Here is a 22,757-nt window from a genome sequence, read left to right on the forward strand (position 1 = left end):
GACTCCCATCCAAAGCCATAGCCAATACTGGCATGCAGTGTGCGCAGCAATAAGCAATCAAACAACAGTGTTCTTTGTGTGTGTTTAACAATTTAACATGGATTACTGAGCTATAATCTGTCAGTAGGCTGCTAAATAGTTCACTCAGGAAGTAACCCTTCAAACCCTAAATAGTTCACTCAGGAAGTAAACCTTCAAACCCTAAATAGTTCACTCAAGAAGTAACCCTTCAAACCCTAAATAGTTCACTCAGGAAGTAAACCTTCAAACCCTAAATAGTTCACTCAGGAAGTAACCTAAATAGTTCACTCAGGAAGTAACCTAAATAGTTCACTCAGGAAGGAACCCTTCAAAAGAACAACGTAACCGGACTATTACCTGTTAAAAGAAACTTTAGTCTTAAATAACAGAATAACATATTAGGAAAAATGTAACAGAATAGAAAAGACAGGCTATAGACCCCATAAAGTGTACATAATCAGCCTAAAGAAACATACAAATAATCAAATATAAATGTTTACCATCATTGAAACAGGGCTGAGAAGCTCGGGTTATGACGAGAGAAAATGTCCAAAGTTTTATCCTGTCACACACACACACACACACACACACACACACACACACACACACACACACACACACACACACACACACACACACACACACACACACACACACACACACACACACACACACACACACACACACACACACACACACCGAGGCTGGTCACCTGTCCTCTAAAACACACTGAGGCCAGCCCAGTGGCGACGTGAAGCGCAACAGCTGTAGGTGGACCTGGGAAGCATGGGACAGGGGCGTGTCTTTGTGGTCCTATGTGTGCTGACACACAATCAGTAAAAATGGTCATAGAGAGAGATTTTATTTTATTTTTAAATGTCTTTATTCTTTTGGAACTTTTGTTTGTGTAATGTTTACTGTAATTTTTTTATGTTTATTTCACTTTTTGTTTATTATCTACTTCACTTGCTTTGGCAATGTTAACATATGTTCCCCAAGCCAATAAAGCCCCTACATTGAATTGAGAGAGAGAGAGAAAGAAGACTAAGTTGCCATACAGTAGCTTTAATCTAATTGATATAAATTCCCTCAGGGATGCCCTGACCGCAACAACGTTAATCCAATATCTTTATTAACGCATTTTCTTGCACGGTGGCCATTTCAGGGGAGAATATGATTTAATCAAAATATAGTTCCTAAACTATCCTAGATATCCTAGTCTTAGTTGGTCATACGCCTCCAGCTACCCAGGGCCTCCTGGTTGTGTGGCGGGAGGAGAGGGTAGGCCTGGCGGGAGAGGGTAGGCCTGGCGGGAGAGGGTAGGGGTCAGAGCAGGTTATCTGACACAGGGAGGACTTGACGTTAACAGGAAAGTCCCGCCCGCTCGCCCTGTCCCACCCGATCGCCCTGTCCCACCCGCTCGCCCTGTCCCACCCGATCGCCCTGTCCCACCCGCTCGCCCTGTCCCACCCGCTCACCCTGTCCCACCCGCTCGCCCTGTCCCACCCGCTCGCCCTGTCCCACCCACTCGCCCTGTCCCACCCGCTCACCCTGTCCCACCCGCTCCCTCAGCACAGGATGACCTTAGATAGTCATGCTTTGTTTGGTTTATTTTGGCAATGTCACAGGTCCCCAAGTATCCTACACCTAAAACATATCCATGTAGGTGTACCTGAACTTCCACAACGACATCATCATAGACAAACACAGACCCGGAGGAAGAGAGATGCCATGGAATGGTTTTGACAGGGATTCTGCTTGGAATCAAAAGCCCTTGTAAAATGTATCCGTATGTATTGTTTTGGTAAGGAAACACATTTAGGCTTAAAATTGTTGAGTGAAGTCTGACCCAGGGTGGTTTGGGCAGGTTCTGGGTGGCTTGGGCAGGTTCTGGGTGGTTTGGGTAGGTTCTGGGTGGTTTGGGTAGGTTCAGGGTGGTTTGGGTAGGTTCTGGATGGTTTAGATGTGGTTTGGGTAGGTTCTGGGTGGTTTAGGTAGGTTCTGGGTGGTTTAGGTAGGTTCTGGGTGGTTTATGCAGGTTCTGGGTGGTTTAGGCAGGTTCTGGGTGGTTTAGGTAGGTTCTGGGTGGTTTAGGTAGGTTCTGGGTGGTGACTGCAGGTTCTGGATGGTTTAGGCTGGTTCTGGATGGTTTTGTGTGGTTCCATGCTGCATTTAACCAGTTTAACCAGTCATCTCACCCTTGCTCCATTATCCATCTTGCTCTCTCCCTCTCTCTGTCCCTCTATCCATCGCTCTTTCCCCTCTCTCTCTCTTTCTACACACATTCATAACAGTCATAATAGACAGGCTATTGGTGGCCACATCACCAACAAACTATCATGGTCCAAATACACCAAGACAGTTGTGAAGAGGGAACGACAACACCTTTTCCCCCTCAGGAGACTGAAAAGACCACCGGGAGCATTGTGACGGGGAGCATCTTCGGTTGTGTGGGAACTGCTCGGTATCTGAACATAAGGCAGTACAGAGGGTAGTGGGTACGGCCCAGTACATCACTAGAGCCAATCTTCCTGACATCCAGGACCTACAGTACCAGTCAAAAATCTGGACCCAACTTCTCATTCGAGGGTTTTTCTTTATTTGTACTATTTTCTACATTGTAGAATAATAGTGAAGACACCAAAACTATGAATTAACACATATGAAATCATGTAGTAACCAAAAGAGTGTTAAACAAATCAAAACATATTTATATATATTTTAGATTCTTCAAATTAGCCACCCTTTGCCTTGATGACAGTTTTGCACACTCTTGGCATCCTCGAAACAAGCTTCACGAGGTTTCACCTGAAATGTATTTCAATTAACAGCTGTGCCTTGTTAAAAGTTAATTTGTGGAATTTCTTACCTTCTTAATATGTTTGAGCCAATCAGTTGTGTTGTGACAAGGTAGGGGTGGTATTCATAAAATATTTTGTAGAAGACTAAGTCCTTATTATGGCAAGAACAGCTCAAATAAGAAAAGAGAAAGGACTGTCCATCATTACTTTAAGACAAGAAGGTCAGTAAATCCAGAACATTTCTTCAAGTGCAGTTGCAAAAACCTTTAAGCGCTGTGATGAAACTGGCTCTCTTGATAACCGCCACAGGAAAGGAAGAACCAGAGTTACCTCTGCTGCAGAGGATAAGTTCATTAGAGTTAACTGCACCCCAGATTGCAGCCCAAATAAATGATTCACAGAGTTCAAGGAACAGACACATCTCAACATCAATTGTTCAGAGGAGACTGTGTGAATCAGACCTTCATGGTCGATTTGCTGCAAAGAAACCACTACTAAAGGACAGCAATAAGAAGAACTTGCTTGGTTTGCTTGGGTGAAGAAACCTGAGCAATGGACATTAGACCAGTGGAAATCTGTGGAAATCAGTGGTCTGATGAGTCCAAATGTGGGATTTTTGGTTCCAACTGCCGTGTCTTTGTGAGACGCAGAGTAGGTGAACGCATGATCTCTGCATGTGTGGTTCCCACCGTGAAGCAAGGAGGAGGAGGTGTGATGGTGTGGAGGTGCTTTGCTGGTGACACTGTCCGTGATTTATTTAGAATTCACAGCACACTTAACCAGCATGGCTACCACAGCATTCTGCAGCGGTACTCCATCTCATCTGGTTTGCGCTTAGTGGGACTATCATTTGGGAATGTCATTTGTTTTTCAACAGGACAATAACCCGAAACACCTCCAGGCTGTGCAAGGGCTATTTGACCAAGAAGGAGTGACGGAGTGCTGCATCAGATGACCTGGCCTCCACAATCACCACAACCCAATTGAGATGGTTTGGGATGAGTTGGACCGGAGTGTGAAGGAAATACAGCCAACAAGTGCTCAGCATATGTGGGAACTCCTTCAAGACTGTTGGAGACAATGTCCTCCAGAAGGCCATTGTGCCGGAAGACCTGGAGAGCGGTAGGGGGACTAGAGGGAAGGAAAAAACAGCAGGATTGAGAGACTCTGTCCACAACAACCGTAAGTAGTAGCTTGTTTAATAGCCTTGCGGAGGGAATAGCTGCATTGTTTATATTCGGACATGTTACCAGACACCTTGCCCTGATTAAAAGCAGTGGTTCGCGCTTTCAGTTTCACGCGAATGCTGCCATCAATCCACGGTTTCTGGTTAGGGAATGTTTTTATCGTTGCTATGGGAACGACATCTTCGACGCACGTTCTAATGAACTCGCACACCGAATCAGCGTATTCGTCAATATTTCCATCTGACGCAATACGAAACATGTCCCAGTCCACGTGATGGAAGCAGTCTTGGAGTGTAGAGTCAGTTTGGTCTGACCAGCGTTGGACAGACCTCAGCGTGGGAGCCTCTTGTTTTAATTTCTGCCTGTAGGCAGGGATCAGCAAAATGGAGTCGTGGTCAGCTTTTCCGAAAGGGGGGCGGGGCAGGGCCTTATATGCGTCGCGGAAGTTAGAGTAACAATGATCCAAGGTTTTACCACCCCTGGTTGCGCAATCGATATGCTGATAAAATTTAGGGAGTCTTGTTTTCAGATTAGCTTTGTTAAAATCCCCAGCTACAATGAATGCAGCCTCCGGATAAATGGTTTCCAGTTTGCAAAGAGTTAAATAAAGTTAAATAAAGTTCGTTCATGGAATGGTTTAACATGTAATGGAGTGGTTTAACATGGAATGGTTTAACATGTAATGGTTTAACATGTAATGGAATATGTGTACGTCTATATGCTGTAGGTGCATTCCTCTCCACTAGATGGTGGAATAACATCACTGACCTGCTTTAGCTTCTTGAAGAAACACATGAAGACATAGTTCTACTGCTCGTTCTATTCTACTGCTCGTTCTATTCTACTGCTAGTTCTATTCTACTGCTAGTTCTATTCTACTGCTAGTTCATTTTTATTGCTACTACTAGTTCTACTGCTAGATCTACTCTACTACTAGTTATACTGCTAGTTCGACTCTACTGGTTTAACATGTAATTGTAAGGTTTAACATGTAATGGAATGGAATAACATGTAATGGTATGGTTTAACATGTAATGTAACAGGTTTAAATGGTATGGTTTAACATGTAATGGAAATTTTACCTATATTTAACTAGGCAAGTCACTTAAGAACAAATTCTTATTTTCAATGACGGCCTAGGAACAGTGGGTCAGCTGCCTGTTCAGGGGCAGAACGACAGATTTGTCAGCTCTGGGAATTTGAACTTTCAACCTTCTGGTTACTAGTCCAATGCTCTAACCACTAGGCTACCCTGCCGCCCCAACAAATCAAAATAGATTTTAGATTCTAGTAGCCACCCTTTTGCCTTGAGGACAGCTTTGCACACTCTTGGCATTCTCTCAACCAGCTTAACCTGGAATGCTTTTCCAACGGTCTTGAAGGAGTTCCCACATATGCTGAGCACTTGTTGGCTGATTTTCCTTCACACTCCGGTCCAACTCTTCCGAAACCATCTAAATTGGGTTGAGGTTGTGTGATTGTGGGGGCCAGGTCATCTGATGCAGCACTCCATCACTCTCCTTCTTGGTCACATAGCCCTTACACAGCCTGGAGGTGTGTTGGGTCAAGCACAAACCAGGTGGGATGGCATATCACTACAGCATGCTGTGGTAGCCATGCTGGTTACGTGTGCCTTGAATTCTAAATAAATCACCAATGGTGTCACCAGCAAAACACCCCCACACCATCACACCTCCTTCTCCATGCTTCACAGTGGGAACCACACATTCGCTCTTTCTGTCTGTCTGTCTGTCTGTCTGTCTGTCTGTCTGTCTGTCTGTCTGTCTGTCTGTCTGTCTGTCTGTCTGTCTGTCTGTCTGTCTGTCTGTCTGTCTGTCTGTCTGTCTGTCTGTCTGTCTGTCTGTCTGTCTGTCTGTCTGTCTGTCTGTCTGTCTGTCTGTCTGTCTGTCTGTCTGTCTGTCTGTCTGTCTGTCTGTGTGAGTAATTGAGTCATGAATATGTTCTGATTGAAGAGGTAGTTTACTGAGCCTCTCCATCCAGCCCTGTATGTGCTACTGTTAGGAGTACAATCAGGCTTGTTAGTAATGTTTATACTATTTAAACACAATGTGTGTGTGTTTCTAAAGAACCTCAAATATGTAGAGATTATATTTCTTTATAATCCTACCCCAAGCTTCAAAATGCAGTGATTAGTCAAATCTATAATTACCAGAACCTTCAAGTTTGTGTGTGCGCTCTTGTTAAAGCAGAGGACTGATTTGTTTAATTGGCTGACTAATCACTTCCGAAGTACTACAGACTAGGACACACACGAGTGTGTGTGTGTGTGTGTGTGTGTGTGTGTGTGTGTGTGTGTGTGTGTGTGTGTGTGTGTGTGTGTGTGTGTGTGTGTGTGTGTTGTGTGTGTGTGTGTGTGTGTGTGTGTGTGTGTGTTTCTAAAGAACCTCAAATGGGTAGAGATTATATTTCCTTATAATCCTACCCTGAGCTTCAAAATGCAGTGATTACTCAAAGCTATAATTACCAGAACCTTCAAGTTTGTTTGTGTCATGTCTCAGAATTGCAAGTAAATAATTAAGCACAGATGCCACTGAATCACATAAAGCCTTTAATTGAATTATCTCTCCACAAAACAAGTTATGGGTGAAATGTCTCTTTATGAACCCATGTGTTTTCATCTGTGGCTGTGGGTACTCATGCTAGCAGCACAGTGGCTGTATCACAACGCAGGGTACAGAACACATCACTTCTTTACATCCCATTCACACACAGGCCCCAGTACGTAGCAAATCATTACCAGAACCTAGTCTCATATATATAGTGCAGAGCCATTACCAGAACCTAGTTTCATACATACACTACCGTCCAAAAGTTTGGAGTCACTTAGAAATGTCCTTGTTTTTGAAAGACACACATTTTTTGCCTTTTTTATTTTTTGACTATTGTAGCTGGAAACGGCTGATTTAAAGAATAAATGGAATATCTACATAGGCGTACAGAGGCCCATTAAGTTTTTCATTTTAAAAGGCTAATTGATCATTAGAAAACCCTTTTGCAATTGTGTTAGCACAGCTGAAAACTGTAAATAAATAAAACGGTCCTTTAGACTAGTTGAGTATCTGGGGTTCGATTACAGGCTCAAACTGGCCAGAAACAAAGAACTTTCTTCTGAAGCTCATCAGTTTATTCTTGTTCTGAGAAATGAAGGCTGTTCCATGCGAGAAATTGCCAAGAAACTGAAGATCTCGCACAACGCTGTGTACTACTCTCTTCACAGAACAGCGCAAACAGGCTCTGACCAGAATAGAAAGAGGAGTGGGAGGCCCCGGTGCACAACTGAGCAAGAGGACAAGTACATTAGAGTGTCTAGTTTGAGAATTAGACGCCTCACAAGTCTTCAACTAGCAGCTTCATTAAATAGTACCCTCAAAACACCAGTCTCAACGTCAACAGTGAAGAGGCGACTCCGGGATGCTGGCCTTCTAGGCAGAGTTGCAAAGAAAAAGCCACATCTCAGACTGGCCAATAAAAAGAAAAGATTAAGATAATAACAGACACTGCAAAATAACAGACACTGGACAGAGGAACTCTGCCTAGAAGAGCAGCATCCTGGAGTCGCCTCTTCACTGTTGAGGTTGCGGCTGGTGTTTTGCTGGTACTATTTAAGGAAGCTGCCGGTTTTTTGGCAATTTCTTGCATGGATTAGCCTTCCTTTCTCAGAACAAGAATAGACTGACGAGTTCCAGAAGAAAGTGCTGGTGATCCAGATACTCAACTAATCTAAATAAGGCCAGTTTTATTGCTTCTTTAATCAGAACAACTGTTTTCAGCTGTGCTAACACAATTACAAAAGGTTTTTCTAATGATCTATTAGCCTTTTAAAATGATAAACTTGGATTAGCTAACACAACATGCCATTGGAACACAGGAGTGATGGTTGCTGATAATGGGCCTCTGTACGCCTATGTAGATATTCCATTACAAAACAGCTGTTTACAGCTACAATAGTCATTTACAACATTAACAAAGTCTACACTGTATTTCTGATCAATTTGATGTTATTTTAATGGACAAAAAAATTTGCTTTTCTTTCAAAAACAAGGACATTTCTAAGTAACCCTAAACTTTTGAACGATTGTGTGTGTGTGTGTGTGTGTGTGTGTGTGTGTGTGTGTGTGTGTGTGTGTGTGTGTGTGTGTGTGTGTGTGTGTGTGTGTGTGTGTGTGTGTGTGTGTGTGTGTGTGTGTGTGTGTGTGTGTGTGTGTGTGTGTTCGTGTGTGTGTGTGTATACAGCAGCACTGTGTGTTTGTAGGTAGCGTAGAACCTCATGTACAACACTCTCCAGCCAATACACACTGACATTTCAATAATTCCTTTACCACAACCTCTGTCAATAGTTGAGCGTGCTACACGTGTGTTTAACATTAAGAGGATAACACGCTCATATATGCATCATATAAAAACAATAACATAGGACATGTTTGAGTATACATTAAAATATGTGGCATGTATCAATATTAGCCAAGTTGATACTCTCAATCACATTAGCCAAGTTGATACTCTCAATCACATTAGCCAAGTTGATACTCTCAATCACATTAGCCAAGTTGATACTCTCAATCACATTAGCCAAGTTGATACTCTCAATCACATTAGCCAAGTTGATACTCTCAATCACATTAGCCAAGTTGATACTCTCAATCACATTAGCCAAGTTGATACTCTCAATCACATTAGCCAAGTTGATACTCTCAATCACATTAGCCAAGTTGATACTCTCAATCACATTAGCCAAGTTGATACTCTCAATCACATTAGCCAAGTTGATACTCTCAATCACATTAGCCAAGTTGATACTCTCAATCACATTAGCCAAGTTGATACTCTCAATCACATTAGCCAAGTTGATACTCTCAATCACATTAGCCAATCACATTAGCCAAGTTGATACTCTCAATCACATTAGCCAATCACATTAGTTGATACTCTCAATCACATTAGCCAAGTTGATACTCTCAATCACATTAGCCAAGTTGATACTCTCAATCACATTAGCCAAGCCAAGTTGATACTCTCAATCACATTAGCTAAGTTGATACTCTCAATCACATTAGCCAAGTTGATACTCTCAATCACATTAGCCAAGTTGATACTCTCAATCACATTAGCCAAGTTGATACTCTCAATCACATTAGCCAAGTTGATACTCTCAATCACATTAGCCAAGTTGATACTCTCAATCACATTAGCCAAGTTGATACTCTCAATCACATTAGGCAATGATTATGCAGAAAATCAAACATAGGACTGTAGACCACGTACATATAGTAGTGTGCAGTGTGATATATATATTGGAGAAATATAGACTGTGTCATCCATGCGATAGTCTCTGGCATTGTACCTTGAATTAGATTCGGAAAAGCCCCCTGTGTAATGTTCACTAGCGTTGGTCCGCATCTTGAAATTAACCTCTCCAAGCAAATTGTGTGGATAAGAAATAGCATTTATACCTTCACATAGCAGCCTACATGTCAATCCTAACTTGAGCTAGTTAGTTGTGTGTATGTATTGATATTTAATTTTAATTTACCTTTATTTAACTAGGAAAGTCAGTTGAGAACAAATTCTTATTTTCAATGACGGCCCAGGAATAGGGGTTTAACTGCCTTGTTCAGCTCGGGGATTTGAACTTGCAACCTTTCGGTTACTAGGCCAACCCTCTAACCACTAGGCTACGTGTGTCCTTGAGTTGTTCTTGTCTGTGTTGGACCCCAGGAAGAGTAGCTGCTGCTTTCACAACAGCTAATGGGAATCCTAATGAAATACCAAATACCAGACAGAAAGCCATTATGGTAAATTATGATAATCTCCCTCTGTATGACAACACAATGTACAGATCATCTCCCTCTGCATGACAACACAATGTACAGATAATCTCCCTCTGCATGACAACACAATGTACAGATAATCTCCCTCTGCATGACAACACAATGTACAGATACTCTCCCTCTGCATGACAACACAATGTACAGATAATCCGGTCAGGATATTTCTCTATAATAACTAGGTAATAGGGTTTTAGTCATTTAGCTGACTGATTGATCCTGCCTGGGACATAACTCCCTAGTGAGGGAGCAGAGAGTTAAGCTAGTACTAAACCTGAACCATGGCAAGCAGATCAAATAACAAACTTCAATTTCCATGAAAGCCTTATTTCCCTATTCCCCATCTCTTTCCCTGTTTTTAATCCTTTCATTCTCTTTCCCTTATTTTTCTCTTTTCCACCCTCCTCACACTTTACCTCCTTTCACTCCCCTCTCCCTCCTCTCAACCCCTCTCCCTCCTCTCTCCCTCCTCTCATCCCCTCTCCCTCCTCTCCCTCCTCTCAACCCCTCTCCCTCCTCTCTCCCCAATCTCGTTCCCTGTGTGGGTGTAGTGCTGCTGTTCAAGAGTAAATCTGTGTGATGTATTAATTGGTTCTGACCCTATTCCTGGTTACAGGGGATGGTTAAATTCCTTGTTTTATCAGGGTCCCCACTCACACCACACTTAATTACTGATACTTAATGGCTTTCTTATGTTTGGGACAAATTAGTGCAATGCACGCACGCTTGTGCACACGCACAGTAGCATGCTCACACACACACACACATCGGTAACATAACTCCATGGCAACAGGAAACGGCATCACTGTAGTGTTGATATCAGAGAGGTACAGGACTGCCAAATGATCCATTACCTAGTTTCATTTTGTTTTCTATAACACATTAGCAGGAAGACAGGATGGGGGAGGAATGTAGAGGAGGAAAGGGGAGGAGGGGTGGAGAGGAGGAAATGACGGGGGTGGAGAGGAGAGGGATGGAGAGGAGAATGGGGGGGTGAAGAGGAGAATGGGAGGGGTGGAGAGGAGGATGGGGTGGAGGAGAGGAGGGGTAGGGTGGAGGGGAGGAGTGGTAGAGAGGAGGAGTGGAGGAGTGGTGGAGAGGAGGGGTAGGGTGGAGGGGAGGAGTGGAGGAAAGTAGAATGGGGTGGACGAGAGTAGGATGGGGTGGAGGAGAGTAGGATGGGGTGTAGGAGAGTAGGATGGGGTGGTGGAGAGGAGGATGGGGTGGTGGAGAGTAGGATGGAGTGGTGGAGAGGAGGATGGGGTGGAGGAGAGTAGGATGGGGTGTAGGAGAGTAGGATGGGGTGGTGGAGAGGAGGATGGGGTGGAGGAGAGTAGGATGGGGTGTAGGAGAGTAGGATGGGGTGGTGGAGAGGAGGATGGGGTGGAGGAGAGTAGGATGGGGTGTAGGAGAGGAGGATGGGGTGGTGGAGAGTAGGATGTGGTGGTGGAGAGGAGGATGGGGTGGTGGAGAGGAAGATGGGGTGGTGGAGAGGAGGATGGGGTGTAGGAGAGGAGGATGGGGTGGTGGAGAGGAGGATGGGGTGGTGGAGAGGAGGATGGGGTGGTGGAGAGGAGGATGGGGTGGAGGAGAGTAGGATGGGGTGGTGGAGAGGAGGATGGGTTGGTGGAGAGTAGGATGGAGTGGTGGAGAGGAGGATGGGGTGGAGGAGAGTAGGATGGGGTGGAGGAGAGTAGGATGGGGTGGTGGAGAGGAGTATGGGGTGGTAGAGAGGGGTGGTATGGGGTGGTGGAGAGTAGGATGGGAGTGGTGGAGAGGAGGATGGGGTGGAGGAGAGTAGGATGGGGTGGTGGAGGAGAGGATGGATGGGGTGGAGGGGAGGAGTAGTAGGATGGGGTGGTGGAGAGGAGGATGGGGTGGTGGAGAGGAGGATGGGGTGGAGGGGAGGAGAGTGGATGGGGTAGGATGGGGTGGTAGGATGGGGTGGTGGAGAGGAGGATGGGGTGGAGAGGGAGGGGTGGAGGGTAGGATGGAGGGGGAGAGTGGAGGGGTAGGGGATGGAGGGGAGGAGGATGGGAGGAGAGTAGGATGGGGTGGTGGAGGATGGGGTGGTGGAGAGGAGGATGGGGTGGTGGAGAGGAGGATGGGGTGGTGGAGAGGAGGATGGGGTGGAGGGGAGGAGGATGGAGAGGAGGATGGTGGTGGAGAGAGGATGGAGTGGTGGAGAGGAGGATGGAGTGGTGGAGAGGAGGATGGAGTGGTGGAGAGGAGGATGGGGTGTGTAGGGGAGGAGGATGGGGTGGAGGGGAGGAGGATGGGGTGGAGGGGAGGAGGATGGGGTGGAGGGGAGGAGGATGGGGTGGAGGGGAGGAGGATGGGGTGGTGGGGAGGAGGATGGGGTGGTGGAGACAGGAACAAACTGGACAAAAGACATGTGGAAGACGAGAGCTGGTCATTGGTTGAGGTGAATGGTTAGAGGTATTTGGAACAGGGGATAGTATCAGAAGAGAGGCTTTATCATTCTGTTGGTTCGGTTCATTCCGAGGATCTTGTTTGTGATGTCACATGCCGTTCATACTTCCATGCTGTCCGTCTTAGGGGTCTTGGATATCCAGAGTGTTGATTGGTTAACACTGGTTTTGGTCCCCGGTTTGCTTTAGTAAATTAAAAACATTTTATAAATAGGTTAAGAGAAACAATAACAGGACAAACTAAAGTAGAATAGCAGAACTACAGATGAATCCTACTTTGTGTGAGTGTGTGTGTGTGCATGCGTATGTGTGTGTGCATGCGTAGGTGTGTGTGAATGCGTAGGAATGTGCATATGTAAAACATCATCTGTTGCTCACACAAACACTTCAGTACCAGCCATACCCAGTAATACAACTCTCTCCTTGCCTCTCATAACTCTTCATTGCTCAAATTGCCTCAGATCATGTTTTGTCATGTTGTAAAAACACAACTGTCACCAGGTGTAAAGGAGGGACTTGTAAGCGTTCGGGGCCAATCTAAATTACCCAGATGGCTTTGGGATTGTTCCAGGAAGAGTTTTACAGTGGTGGACGGGAGTCAGAGGCATGATTAACTGGTCTCTATCAGGAGATTCCCCCCCCCCTTCCCCCGGAAATATGCTAAAACCACACCACTCAGACGGGACAGAGATATTAAACTGGATCAATTAAAAACCACATCACTCAGACGGGACAGAGATACTAAACTGGATCAATTAGACCACCACTCAGACGGGACAGAGATATTAAACTGGATCAATTAAAAACCACATCACTCAGACGGGACAGAGATATTAAACTGGATCAATTAAAAACCACATCACTCAGACGGGACAGAGATATTAAACTGGATCAATTAAAAACCACATCACTCAGACGGGACAGAGATATTAAACTGGATCAATTAAAAACCACATCACTCAGACGGGACAGAGATATTAAACTGGATCAATTAAAAACCACATCACTCAGACGGGACAGAGATATTAAACTGGATCAATTAAAAACCACATCACTCAGACGGGACAGAGATATTAAACTGGATCAATTAAAAACCACATCACTCAGACGGGACAGAGATATTAAACTGGATCAATTAAAAACCACATCACTCAGACGGGACAGAGATATTAAACTGGATCAATTAAACCACATCACTCAGATGGGACAGAGATACTAAACTGGATCAATTAAAAACCACATCACTCAGACGGGACAGAGATATTAAACTGGATCAATTAAAAACCACATCACTCAGACGGGACAGAGATATTAAACTGGATCAATTAAACCACATCACTCAGATGGGACAGAGATACTAAACTGGATCAATTAAACAACATCACTCAGACGGGACAGAGATACTAAACTGGATACATAAAGCTAACTAGGTAGTAGCTGGCCATGGCAGAATGAAGAGAGTTGGGAGTGTGCTGTGTTATATGTCCATGCATCCCAATCTCCAGCATTGTAAAGCTGTCCTCTATCATGCCAGGTAACTGGCTGAAAAGTGTAGGATCTGGCCCAGATTTTAGACGGACTCATAAAAACCAGAAAGGTTAGCCTCAGATAGAGTGTGTGTGAATGTGTAGCTGTACTTTTTTATTTATTTTACCTTTATTTAACTAGGCAAGTCAGTTAAGAACAAATTCTTATTTTCAATGACGGCCTAGGAACAGTGGGTTAACTGTTCAACCTTTCGGTTGCTAGTTCAACGCTCTAACTACTAGGCTACCCTGCCGCCCCAATAACTTTGGTTATTGTAGGGATACTATCGACCCAGAAATCACAGACTGTATCTGTTGCCAGGGTAACACACACTCACAATAATAAGTGATTACAGAAGGCCGTGCCAGTGGTTATGCTGAATCCCTCTAACAAGGCGTCCCTGTGTTATCCCAGTGATTATGACTGAGTAAGCACTGTTCTTACCAAACACTTACAGCCCAGACCCATCCATCACAACATAGGGACGGGGGGGTCGGTCCCAACCATTAGAGGATGAACAGGGGGGTTTGTCAGGTTTCAGAGATTGAGTTGATTGTCTGATTAATTTTGAGAATGTGCCAATTCAAGTTTTTTTTAAAGAAAGAGGGAGTGTACGATAGGAAGAGACAGAGAGAAGACAGTGAGTGATATAAAGAGAGAAAGAGAGAGAGGACAGTGAGTGATAAGAAGAGAGACAGAGAGAGAGGACAGTGAGCGATAGGAAGAGACAGAGAGAGAGAGAGGACAGTGAGCGAAAAGAAGAGAGAAAGAGAGAGAGGACAGTGAGTGATAGGAAGAGAGAAAGAGAGAGAGGACAGTGAGTGATAGGAAGAGAGAGAAGGAGAGAGAGAGGGGACAGTGAGTGATAAAAAGAGAGAAAGAGAGAGAGGACAGTGAGCGATAGGAAGAGAGAGAGAGAGGACAGTGAGTGAAAGGAAGAGAGAAAGAGAGAGATGACAGTGAGTGATAGGAAGAGAGAGAAGGAGAGAGAGAGGGGGACAGTGAGTGATAGAAAGAGAGAAAGAGAGAGAGGACAGTGAGCGATAGGAAGAGAGAGAGAGAGGACAGTGAGTGATAGGAAGAGAGAAAGAGAGAGAGGACAGTGAGTGATAGGAAGAGAGAGAGAGAGAGAGACAGTGAGTGAAAGGAAGAGAGAAAGAGAGAGAGGACAGTGAGTAATAGGAAGAGAGAAAGAGAGAGAGGACAGTGAGTAATAGGAAGAGAGAAAGAGAGAGAGGACAGTGAGTGATAGGAAGAGAGAAAGAGAGAGAGGACAGTGAGTGATAGGAAGAGAGAAAGAGAGAGAGGACAGTGAGTGATAGGAAGAGAGAAAGAGAGAGAGGACAGTGAGTGATAGGAAGAGAGAAAGAGAGAGAGGACAGTGAGTGATAGGAAGAGAGAGAGAGAGAGAGGACAGTGAGTGATAGGAAGAGAGAAAGAGAGAGAGGACAGTGAGTGATAGGAAGAGAGAGAAGGAGAGAGAGAGGGGACAGTGAGTGATAGAAAGAGAGAAAGAGAGAGAGGACAGTGAGCGATAGGAAGAGAGAGAGAGACGACAGTGAGTGAAAGGAAGAGAGAAAGAGAGAGAGGACAGTGAGTGATAGGAAGAGAGAAAGAGAGAGAGGACAATGTGTGATAGGAAGAGAGAGAGAGAGAGAGGACAATGTGTGATAGGAAGAGAGAGAGAGAGGACAGTGTGTGATAGGAAGAGAGAAAGAGAGAGAGGACAATGTGTGATAGGAAGAGAGAGAGAGAGAGAGGACAATGTGTGATAGGAAGAGAGAGAGAGAGGACAGTGTGTGATAGGAATATAGAGAAAGAGAGAGAGGACAATGTGTGATAGGAAGAGAGAGAGAGAGGACAGTGTGTGATAGGAATATAGAGAAAGAGAGAGAGGACAGTGAGTGATAGGAAGAGAGAGAGAGGACAGTGAGTGATAGGAAGAGAGAGAGAGATGGGACAGTGAGTGATAGGAAGAGAGAGAGAGAGAGGACAGTGTGTGATAGGAAGAGAGAGAGAGAGGACAGTGTGTGAGTACTATGAGGATAGTGAATGAATGGTTATATTTATGGCTGGGATGGTCATGGAATTTTAAATGATGGTAATTGGTCAACACAGCCCTTCTTTTTTGAGGGGTACGCACATCTCCTCCGCTCCTGACTGCATGTGCTGCCATAGAAATGGAATGGATAGAACTGGCATGCCCGTTCAAGTCAATGATGTTATAACAGGGTGGACTGGCGGCCATCGCAAGTTTATCCCATACTGTAGCACAGCAGGAAGTAAAACATCTGCTAAAATATGTGCTGTGATTGTTGATTCAACTCAACCGTCATGATAAAAATAAAAATAAACATTCCATTGCATGAGCCACATCAGTTATTACATCATTTGATCAATGAACATTCTACTTTATATGGTAATTGTGAAAGCATTAGCTGTATGAGAATCACAGAGTGGTCAATCAGTTGGATGTGTATGGGTAATGTAGTACTGATTCAACTGGGTGGACTTTGTGTGTTCAGCTGTGTCGTTAAGGTAGGGAGTTGTTGTTTTTGTGGTTGCGGTGATGTGCCGTGTCTCACCTCTTGCTGAACATCTGGAAACAGCAAGTCCCAGAAGCCACCAGGATGAGCAGCAGCAGAGGGATGGTGGGGATGATCACATAGACCAGAAACATCCCTGTAGAAGGAGGGCAGAGACAGCCCCTCAGACAGACAGGCTATTTCATCAATTTACCTGTCTCATCAAGACCTGTCTCACCCTCTGGAGTTCTGCCATACACCTGTCTCACCTCCACTTGTCTCACCTGGTCCGGCTATGACTACGTGTGAGGCGCCATCCTCCTCACTGGGACCAGCCTGTTTGACCTCTATTGTCTGTGCCACCGTCACATCTGGAACAGACAGACAGACACTAGATCAAACAGGGATATCCTACAGCAAACCGAGTCAGATCTCCAGGAGAGGGGTTGCTGTTGCTGGGCTATGCTCCATTATGTGTTCCCTCACCTGGGTCACGAGCTCCAGGCCTGTCCCCCTGCTCCTTCACCAGATGGCTCTCTGGATCAAGATCAGAATCCGGAAAAAAAACCCAGGATTTAACAAAACTGATATGCATTTCTGTTTGTGTAATGTTGTAGCAGGTAAAAGCACAACAACAGAAACAGCTCTTAGAGGCAGACATAAGGAACACTGTGTCTGTGTGATGCTGTGTAGTCGTACCTGTGTGATGCTGTGTAGTCGTACCTGTGTAGTCGTACCTGTGTGATGCTGTGTAGTCGTACCTGTGTAGTCGTACCTGTGTGATGCTGTGTAGTCGTACCTGTGTAGTCATACCTGTGTGATTCTTTGTAGTCGTACCTGGTTCATATTTGCAGATGAAGTTGTGCTTCATGTTGCACCTGTCGTCGTTCCACTGGTACATGTAGGCTCCGCCCAGCCCGTGGAGCGCTGTGGGCTGGTGGTACATCACTACACACGCCTCCCCTCCGCACGACGGCTCGTCAAAATACCACTTCCTGACACACACGTAAAGACCTTCACACACATGCCTACCACCACATAAGGGTTTGTCAAAGTCTCAGTTCCTTTCACACACACACACACACACACACACACACACACACACACACACACACACACACACACACACACACACACACACACACACACACACACACACACACACACACACACACACACACACACACACACACACACACACACACACCTGAACTGTGACACACTCCCATCAGTCCAGCGGTAGAGGTCGGGACAGGAGGCGAAGTGATCTTGTTCCTGTGTGTTCTCTCCATCTGTCCTTGTCAGCCCGATCCAGAAATCACCGTCTGCTATTCCTCCGTTACCGGTACCTGCTCCAGTCCCTGTTTCTGTCCCCGCTGTTGAGGAGGTCCGAAGCTCCTGTAACAAATCATATATATATAGTGTCATTTGTACTGTCAAACACACACACACACACACACACACACACACACACACACACACACACACACACACACACACACACACACACACACACACACACACACACACACACACACACACACACACACACACACACACACACACACACACACACACACTGACTTGTAGCAGGTGCTCTATGTGTCTCTGCTCGGCAGCATTCTCTATGCTCAGCAGGGACCCGCCGTCCATCTCACATGCCTTTCTGGCCTCCCAGAATGCAACGCGGCTGGTCATGTCCCGGAAGTAGGCCATCTTGTAGCACGGATGCTCCGCCCCTCCATGACACACCGTCTGACCTGTGGTGAGAAGGAGATCATCCATCTATCTATCTATCTATTGATTGTAAGTAGACAATTTTACATTTACATTTACATTTAAGTCATTTAGCAGACGCTCTTATCCAGAGCGACTTACAAATTGGTGCATTCACCTTATGACATCCAGTGGAACAACCACTTTACAATAGTGCATCTAAGTATTTTAAGGGGGGTGAGAAGGATTACTTTATCCTATCCTAGGTATTCCTTAAAGAGGTGGGGTTTCAGGTGTCTCCGGAAGGTGGTGATTGACTCCGCTGTCCTGGCGTCGTGAGGGAGTTTGTTCCACCATTGGGGAGCCAGAGCAGCGAACAGTTTTGACTGAGCTGAGCGGGAACTCATACTTCTCAGTGGTAGGGAGGCGAGCAGGCCAGAGGTGGATGAACGTCAGTGCCCTTATTTGGGTGTAGGGCCTGATCAGAGCCTGGAGGTACTGAGGTGCCGTTCCCCTCACAGCTCCGTAGGCAAGCACCATGGTCTTGTAGCGGATGCGAGCTTCAACTGGAAGCCAGTGGAGAGAGCGGAGGAGCGGGGTGACGTGAGAGAACTTGGGAAGGTTGAACACTAGATGGGCTGCGGCGTTCTGGATGAGTTGTAGGGGTTTAATGGCACAGGCAGGGAGCCCAGCCAACAGCGAGTTGCAGTAATCCAGACGGGAGATGACAAGTGCCTGGATTAGGACCTGCGCCGCTTCCTGTGTGAGGCAGGGTCGTACTCTGCGGATGTTGTAGAGCATGAACCTACAGGAACGGGCCACCGCCTTGATGTTAGTTGAGAACGACAGTTTGTTGTCCAGGATCACGCCAAGGTTCTTAGCGCTCTGGGAGGAGGACACAATGGAGTTGTCAACCGTGATGGCGAGATCATGGAACGGGCAGTCCTTCCCGGGAGGAAGAGCAGCTCCGTCTTGCCGAAGTTCAGCTTGAGGTGGTGATCCGTCATCCACACTGATATGTCTGCCAGACATGCAGAGATGCGATTCGCCACCTGGTCAGAAGGGGGAAAGGAGAAGATTAATTGTGTGTCGTCTGCATAGCAATGATAGGAGAGACCATGTGAGGTTATGACAGAGCCAAGTGACTTGGTGTATAGCGAGAATAGGAGAGGGCCTAGAACAGAGCCCTGGGGGACACCAGTGGTGAGAGCGCGTGGTGAGGAGACAGATTCTCGCCACGCCACCTGGTAGGAGCGACCTGTCAGGTAGGACGCAAAAATTCCAGCGTGGGCCGCGCCGGAGATGCCCAACTCGGAGAGGGTGGAGAGGAGGATCTGATGGTTCACAGTATCGAAGGCAGCCATAGGTCCTAGAAGGATGAGAGCAGAGGAGAAAGTTAGCTTTAGCGGTGCGGAGCGCCTCCGTGATACAGAGAAGAGCAGTCTCAGTTGAATGACTAGTCTTGAAACCTGACTGATTTGGATCAAGAAGGTCATTCTGAGAGAGATAGCGGGAGAGCTGACCAAGGACGGCACGTATCAATGAGTTTTGGAAGAGTTTGAGAAAAGAAAGAAGGGATACTGGTCTGTAGTTGTTGACATCGGAGGGATCGAGTGTAGGTTTTTTCAGAAGGGGTTTTTCTCGCTCTCTTGAAGACGGAAGGGACAGCCAGCGGTCAGGGATAAGTTGATGAGCGAGGTGAGGTAAGGGAGAAGGTCTCCGGAAATGGTCTGGAGAAGAGAGGAGGGGATAGGGTCGAGCACAGGTTGTTGGGCGGCCGGCACACAAGACGCAGATTTCATCTGGAGAGAGAGGGGAGAAAGAGGTCAGAGCACAGGGTAGGGCAGTGTGAGCAGAACCAGCGGTGTTGTTTGACTTAGCAAACGAGGATCGGATGTCTCGATCTTCTTTTCAAAATGGTTGACAGTCATCTGCAGAGAGGGCTCAGGGGGGGGAGGGGGAGGAGGATTCAGGAGGGAGGAGAATGTGGCAAAGAGCTTCCTAGGGTTAGAGGCAGATGCTTGGAATTTAGAGTGGTAGAAAGTGGCTTTAGCAGCAGAGACAGAGGAGGAAAATGTAGAGAGGAGGGAGTGAAAGGATGCCAGGTCCGCAGGGAGGCGAGTTTTCCTCCATTTCCGCTCGGCCTTCCGGAGCCCTGTTCTGTGAGCTCGCACATGGATTTTACACATGGATCGATAAATTATTCAACAGACAATTCTGTCAAATCTATCTGTGGCAGTTCTATGCAATAATCTCTCGCGGACAGACTACGTAACATAAAATGTAGTCATTTCTGTGAGATTTTTGGTTCTAAGTTGCCAAGATTAGCCAGTAAAATAACCAATGCCATCAAGCACTGGTTCCACAACCATTTCAAAATCCCCTTCCTCCCTCTACTGTTCCTGTGGCTTTGTTTACATCTATCTGACAAACCATCCATCAACCAATCAGTGATCAGTAAATTCACCCGACTACTGTATCTACACCCCGATCAGCCCCTCCTCCAGTCAATACATCCATCTACCAGCCAACAAATCAACCAACTCACCTATCAATCAACCTTTTAACAAATCAATCAACCCACCTATCAACTCATCAATCAGTTAATATCAGTGAATAGTATACATCAGGAGAATGACACCTCAGTGAATCTCTGTTCATCTTCTGAAGTGGTCACTGTTTTAATCGAATGCAAACATCTCCACCGTGCTTATCAGTCGTACACCACCCTAACACACACAACCCATCGACCCCCACTCACGACTAATGACTCTTGACTTCCAGCCAAAACGATGTGGTCATCGCATTCCCATCCTCTCAGTCCGTAGAATTTACAGTCTGACTTACCCAGAGTGGTCAATAACCTGGACGTGCCTCCAGCTGACAGGAAGTAGTATAGCAGGGCTGCCAATCACACTGTAGGCCCCGTTCCAGAACAGCCTCGTTACACCTCACAAACACACATCTATCTACTGGATGTATTTAAACTCAGAACTGACACTTTCAGGAAGCACATAGAGTACTGTAGTTTTACTGACACACCCACAAACGTACAGTTATGAAAATAACTACTGTTCCCTGAAGGAGGGAACGAGGTATAACACACTATGGGTAGTCAACAGCCATTCATATTCACGTGAAGAACATGCCCAAATGGGCCAATGAATGCAGAGCCTGCACTCAGACGTCCCGAATACTGGTTATGACACCGGGGCTCGCATTCATTTCCTCAGAAGATACCAAACTAGGAGGTCCGCGGCAGCCCAAGCACACACACAACCACCGGCTCCAAAATGGGCTTATAGAAGCCACATCTTTCACTAATACTTACCTGAACTGTCAGAGCAACATATAGGGAACCTGCTGCAACATGGTTAAACACACTGACACACAGCCGCTGCAGCCCGAGTCCATAGTCTCCATGGTTCCAAGAACAATACTCACCTTGTGAGCCTGAAACTTCAGAACTCGAAAAAAGAACCCGCAAGTCCAAAACAACAGAACACCTGTCGTGACTTGGTAAAGCACAAACATGCGCTGTGTAGCATCAAACAGAGTCTACGAACCACAGCAGCCAGAGAATCAAACTCACAGGGCACCTGCAGTAACCTGTAAAGGGTGTCCTCACAGGGAACCTGCAGTAACCTGAAAAGGGTGTACTCACAGGGAACCTGCAGTAACCTGTAAAGGGTGTCCTCACAGGGAACCTGCAGTAACCTGTAAAGGGTGTCCTCACAGGGAACCTGCAGTAACCTGTAAAGGGTGTCCTCACAGGGAACCTGCAGTAACCTGTAAAGGGTGTCCTCACAGGGAACCTGCAGTAACCTGTAAAGGGTGTACTCACAGGGAACCTGCAGTAACATGTAAAGGGTGTCCTCACAGGGAACCTGCAGTAACCTGTAAAGGGTGTCCTCACAGGGAACCTGCAGTAACCTGTAAAGGGTGTCCTCACAGGGAACCTGCAGTAACCTGTAAAGGGTGTCCTCACAGGGAACCTGCAGTAACCTGTAAAGGGTGTACTCACAGGGAACCTGCAGTGACCTGTAAAGGGTGTCCTCACAGGGAACCTGCAGTAACCTGTAAAGGGTGTCCTCACAGGGAACCTGCAGTAACCTGTAAAGGGTGTCCTCACAGGGAACCTGCAGTGACCTGTAAAGGGTGTACTCACAGGGAACCTGCAGTGACCTGTAAAGGGTGTACTCACAGGGAACCTGCAGTAACCTGTAAAGGGTGTCCTCACAGGGAACCTGCAGTGACCTGTAAAGGGTGTACTCACAGGGAACCTGCAGTGACCTGTAAAGGGTGTCCTCACAGGGAACCTGTAAACATTCTACTCGCGTGCTGACATGGCAGCCCAAGGCTCAATCCCACAGGGAACCATGGTAACCCTGATAAATGTGCACTCTGCACGCTGCCGACCATCAAGGCAGCCCATGGCTCAATCTCACAGGGGAAACTGTTGTAACTCAAAACGCTGCCTAACATCGACCATGCCGTCCCAAGTTCATAGATCCTACCTGTTACAAAAAGGCTCACACAGAGACCCAAGGAGTCTGGAACTGCAAGTCCAAGTCCAAGGAACCACAAGTCCAAAACAACAGGGCATCTGCTGTGACTTGATCATGAATATTTGTGCACCACCTCATCGAAAGAAACCACGGCAGCCCAAAAGCTCAATAAATACGCCTAACCCGGATAAATG

The 22,757-nt window shown here is 46.1% G+C and overlaps 1 protein-coding gene across 1 annotated transcript in view; it reads right to left on the bottom strand.

Moving 5' to 3' along the window:
* Positions 1–12,191: 12,191 nt before the first annotated feature.
* LOC124039101 (chondrolectin-like) overlaps positions 12,192–22,757 on the bottom strand; it is a 29,057-nt gene continuing 18,491 nt past the window's right edge. The window contains exons 2-8 of the mRNA XM_046354983.1: positions 17,924–18,099; positions 17,547–17,737; positions 17,177–17,334; positions 16,826–16,876; positions 16,624–16,710; positions 16,400–16,496; positions 12,192–12,470 (exon numbers count right to left, since the gene is read on the bottom strand). Of these exons, the coding sequence (XP_046210939.1) occupies positions 12,389–12,470; positions 16,400–16,496; positions 16,624–16,710; positions 16,826–16,876; positions 17,177–17,334; positions 17,547–17,737; positions 17,924–18,099 (842 nt within the window). The 3' untranslated portion in view covers positions 12,192–12,388. The remainder of the gene's footprint in view (positions 12,471–16,399; positions 16,497–16,623; positions 16,711–16,825; positions 16,877–17,176; positions 17,335–17,546; positions 17,738–17,923; positions 18,100–22,757) is intronic.

Source organism: Oncorhynchus gorbuscha, linkage group LG07 (genome assembly GCF_021184085.1).
Source record: "Oncorhynchus gorbuscha isolate QuinsamMale2020 ecotype Even-year linkage group LG07, OgorEven_v1.0, whole genome shotgun sequence".
Classification (NCBI taxonomy): domain Eukaryota; kingdom Metazoa; phylum Chordata; class Actinopteri; order Salmoniformes; family Salmonidae; genus Oncorhynchus; species Oncorhynchus gorbuscha.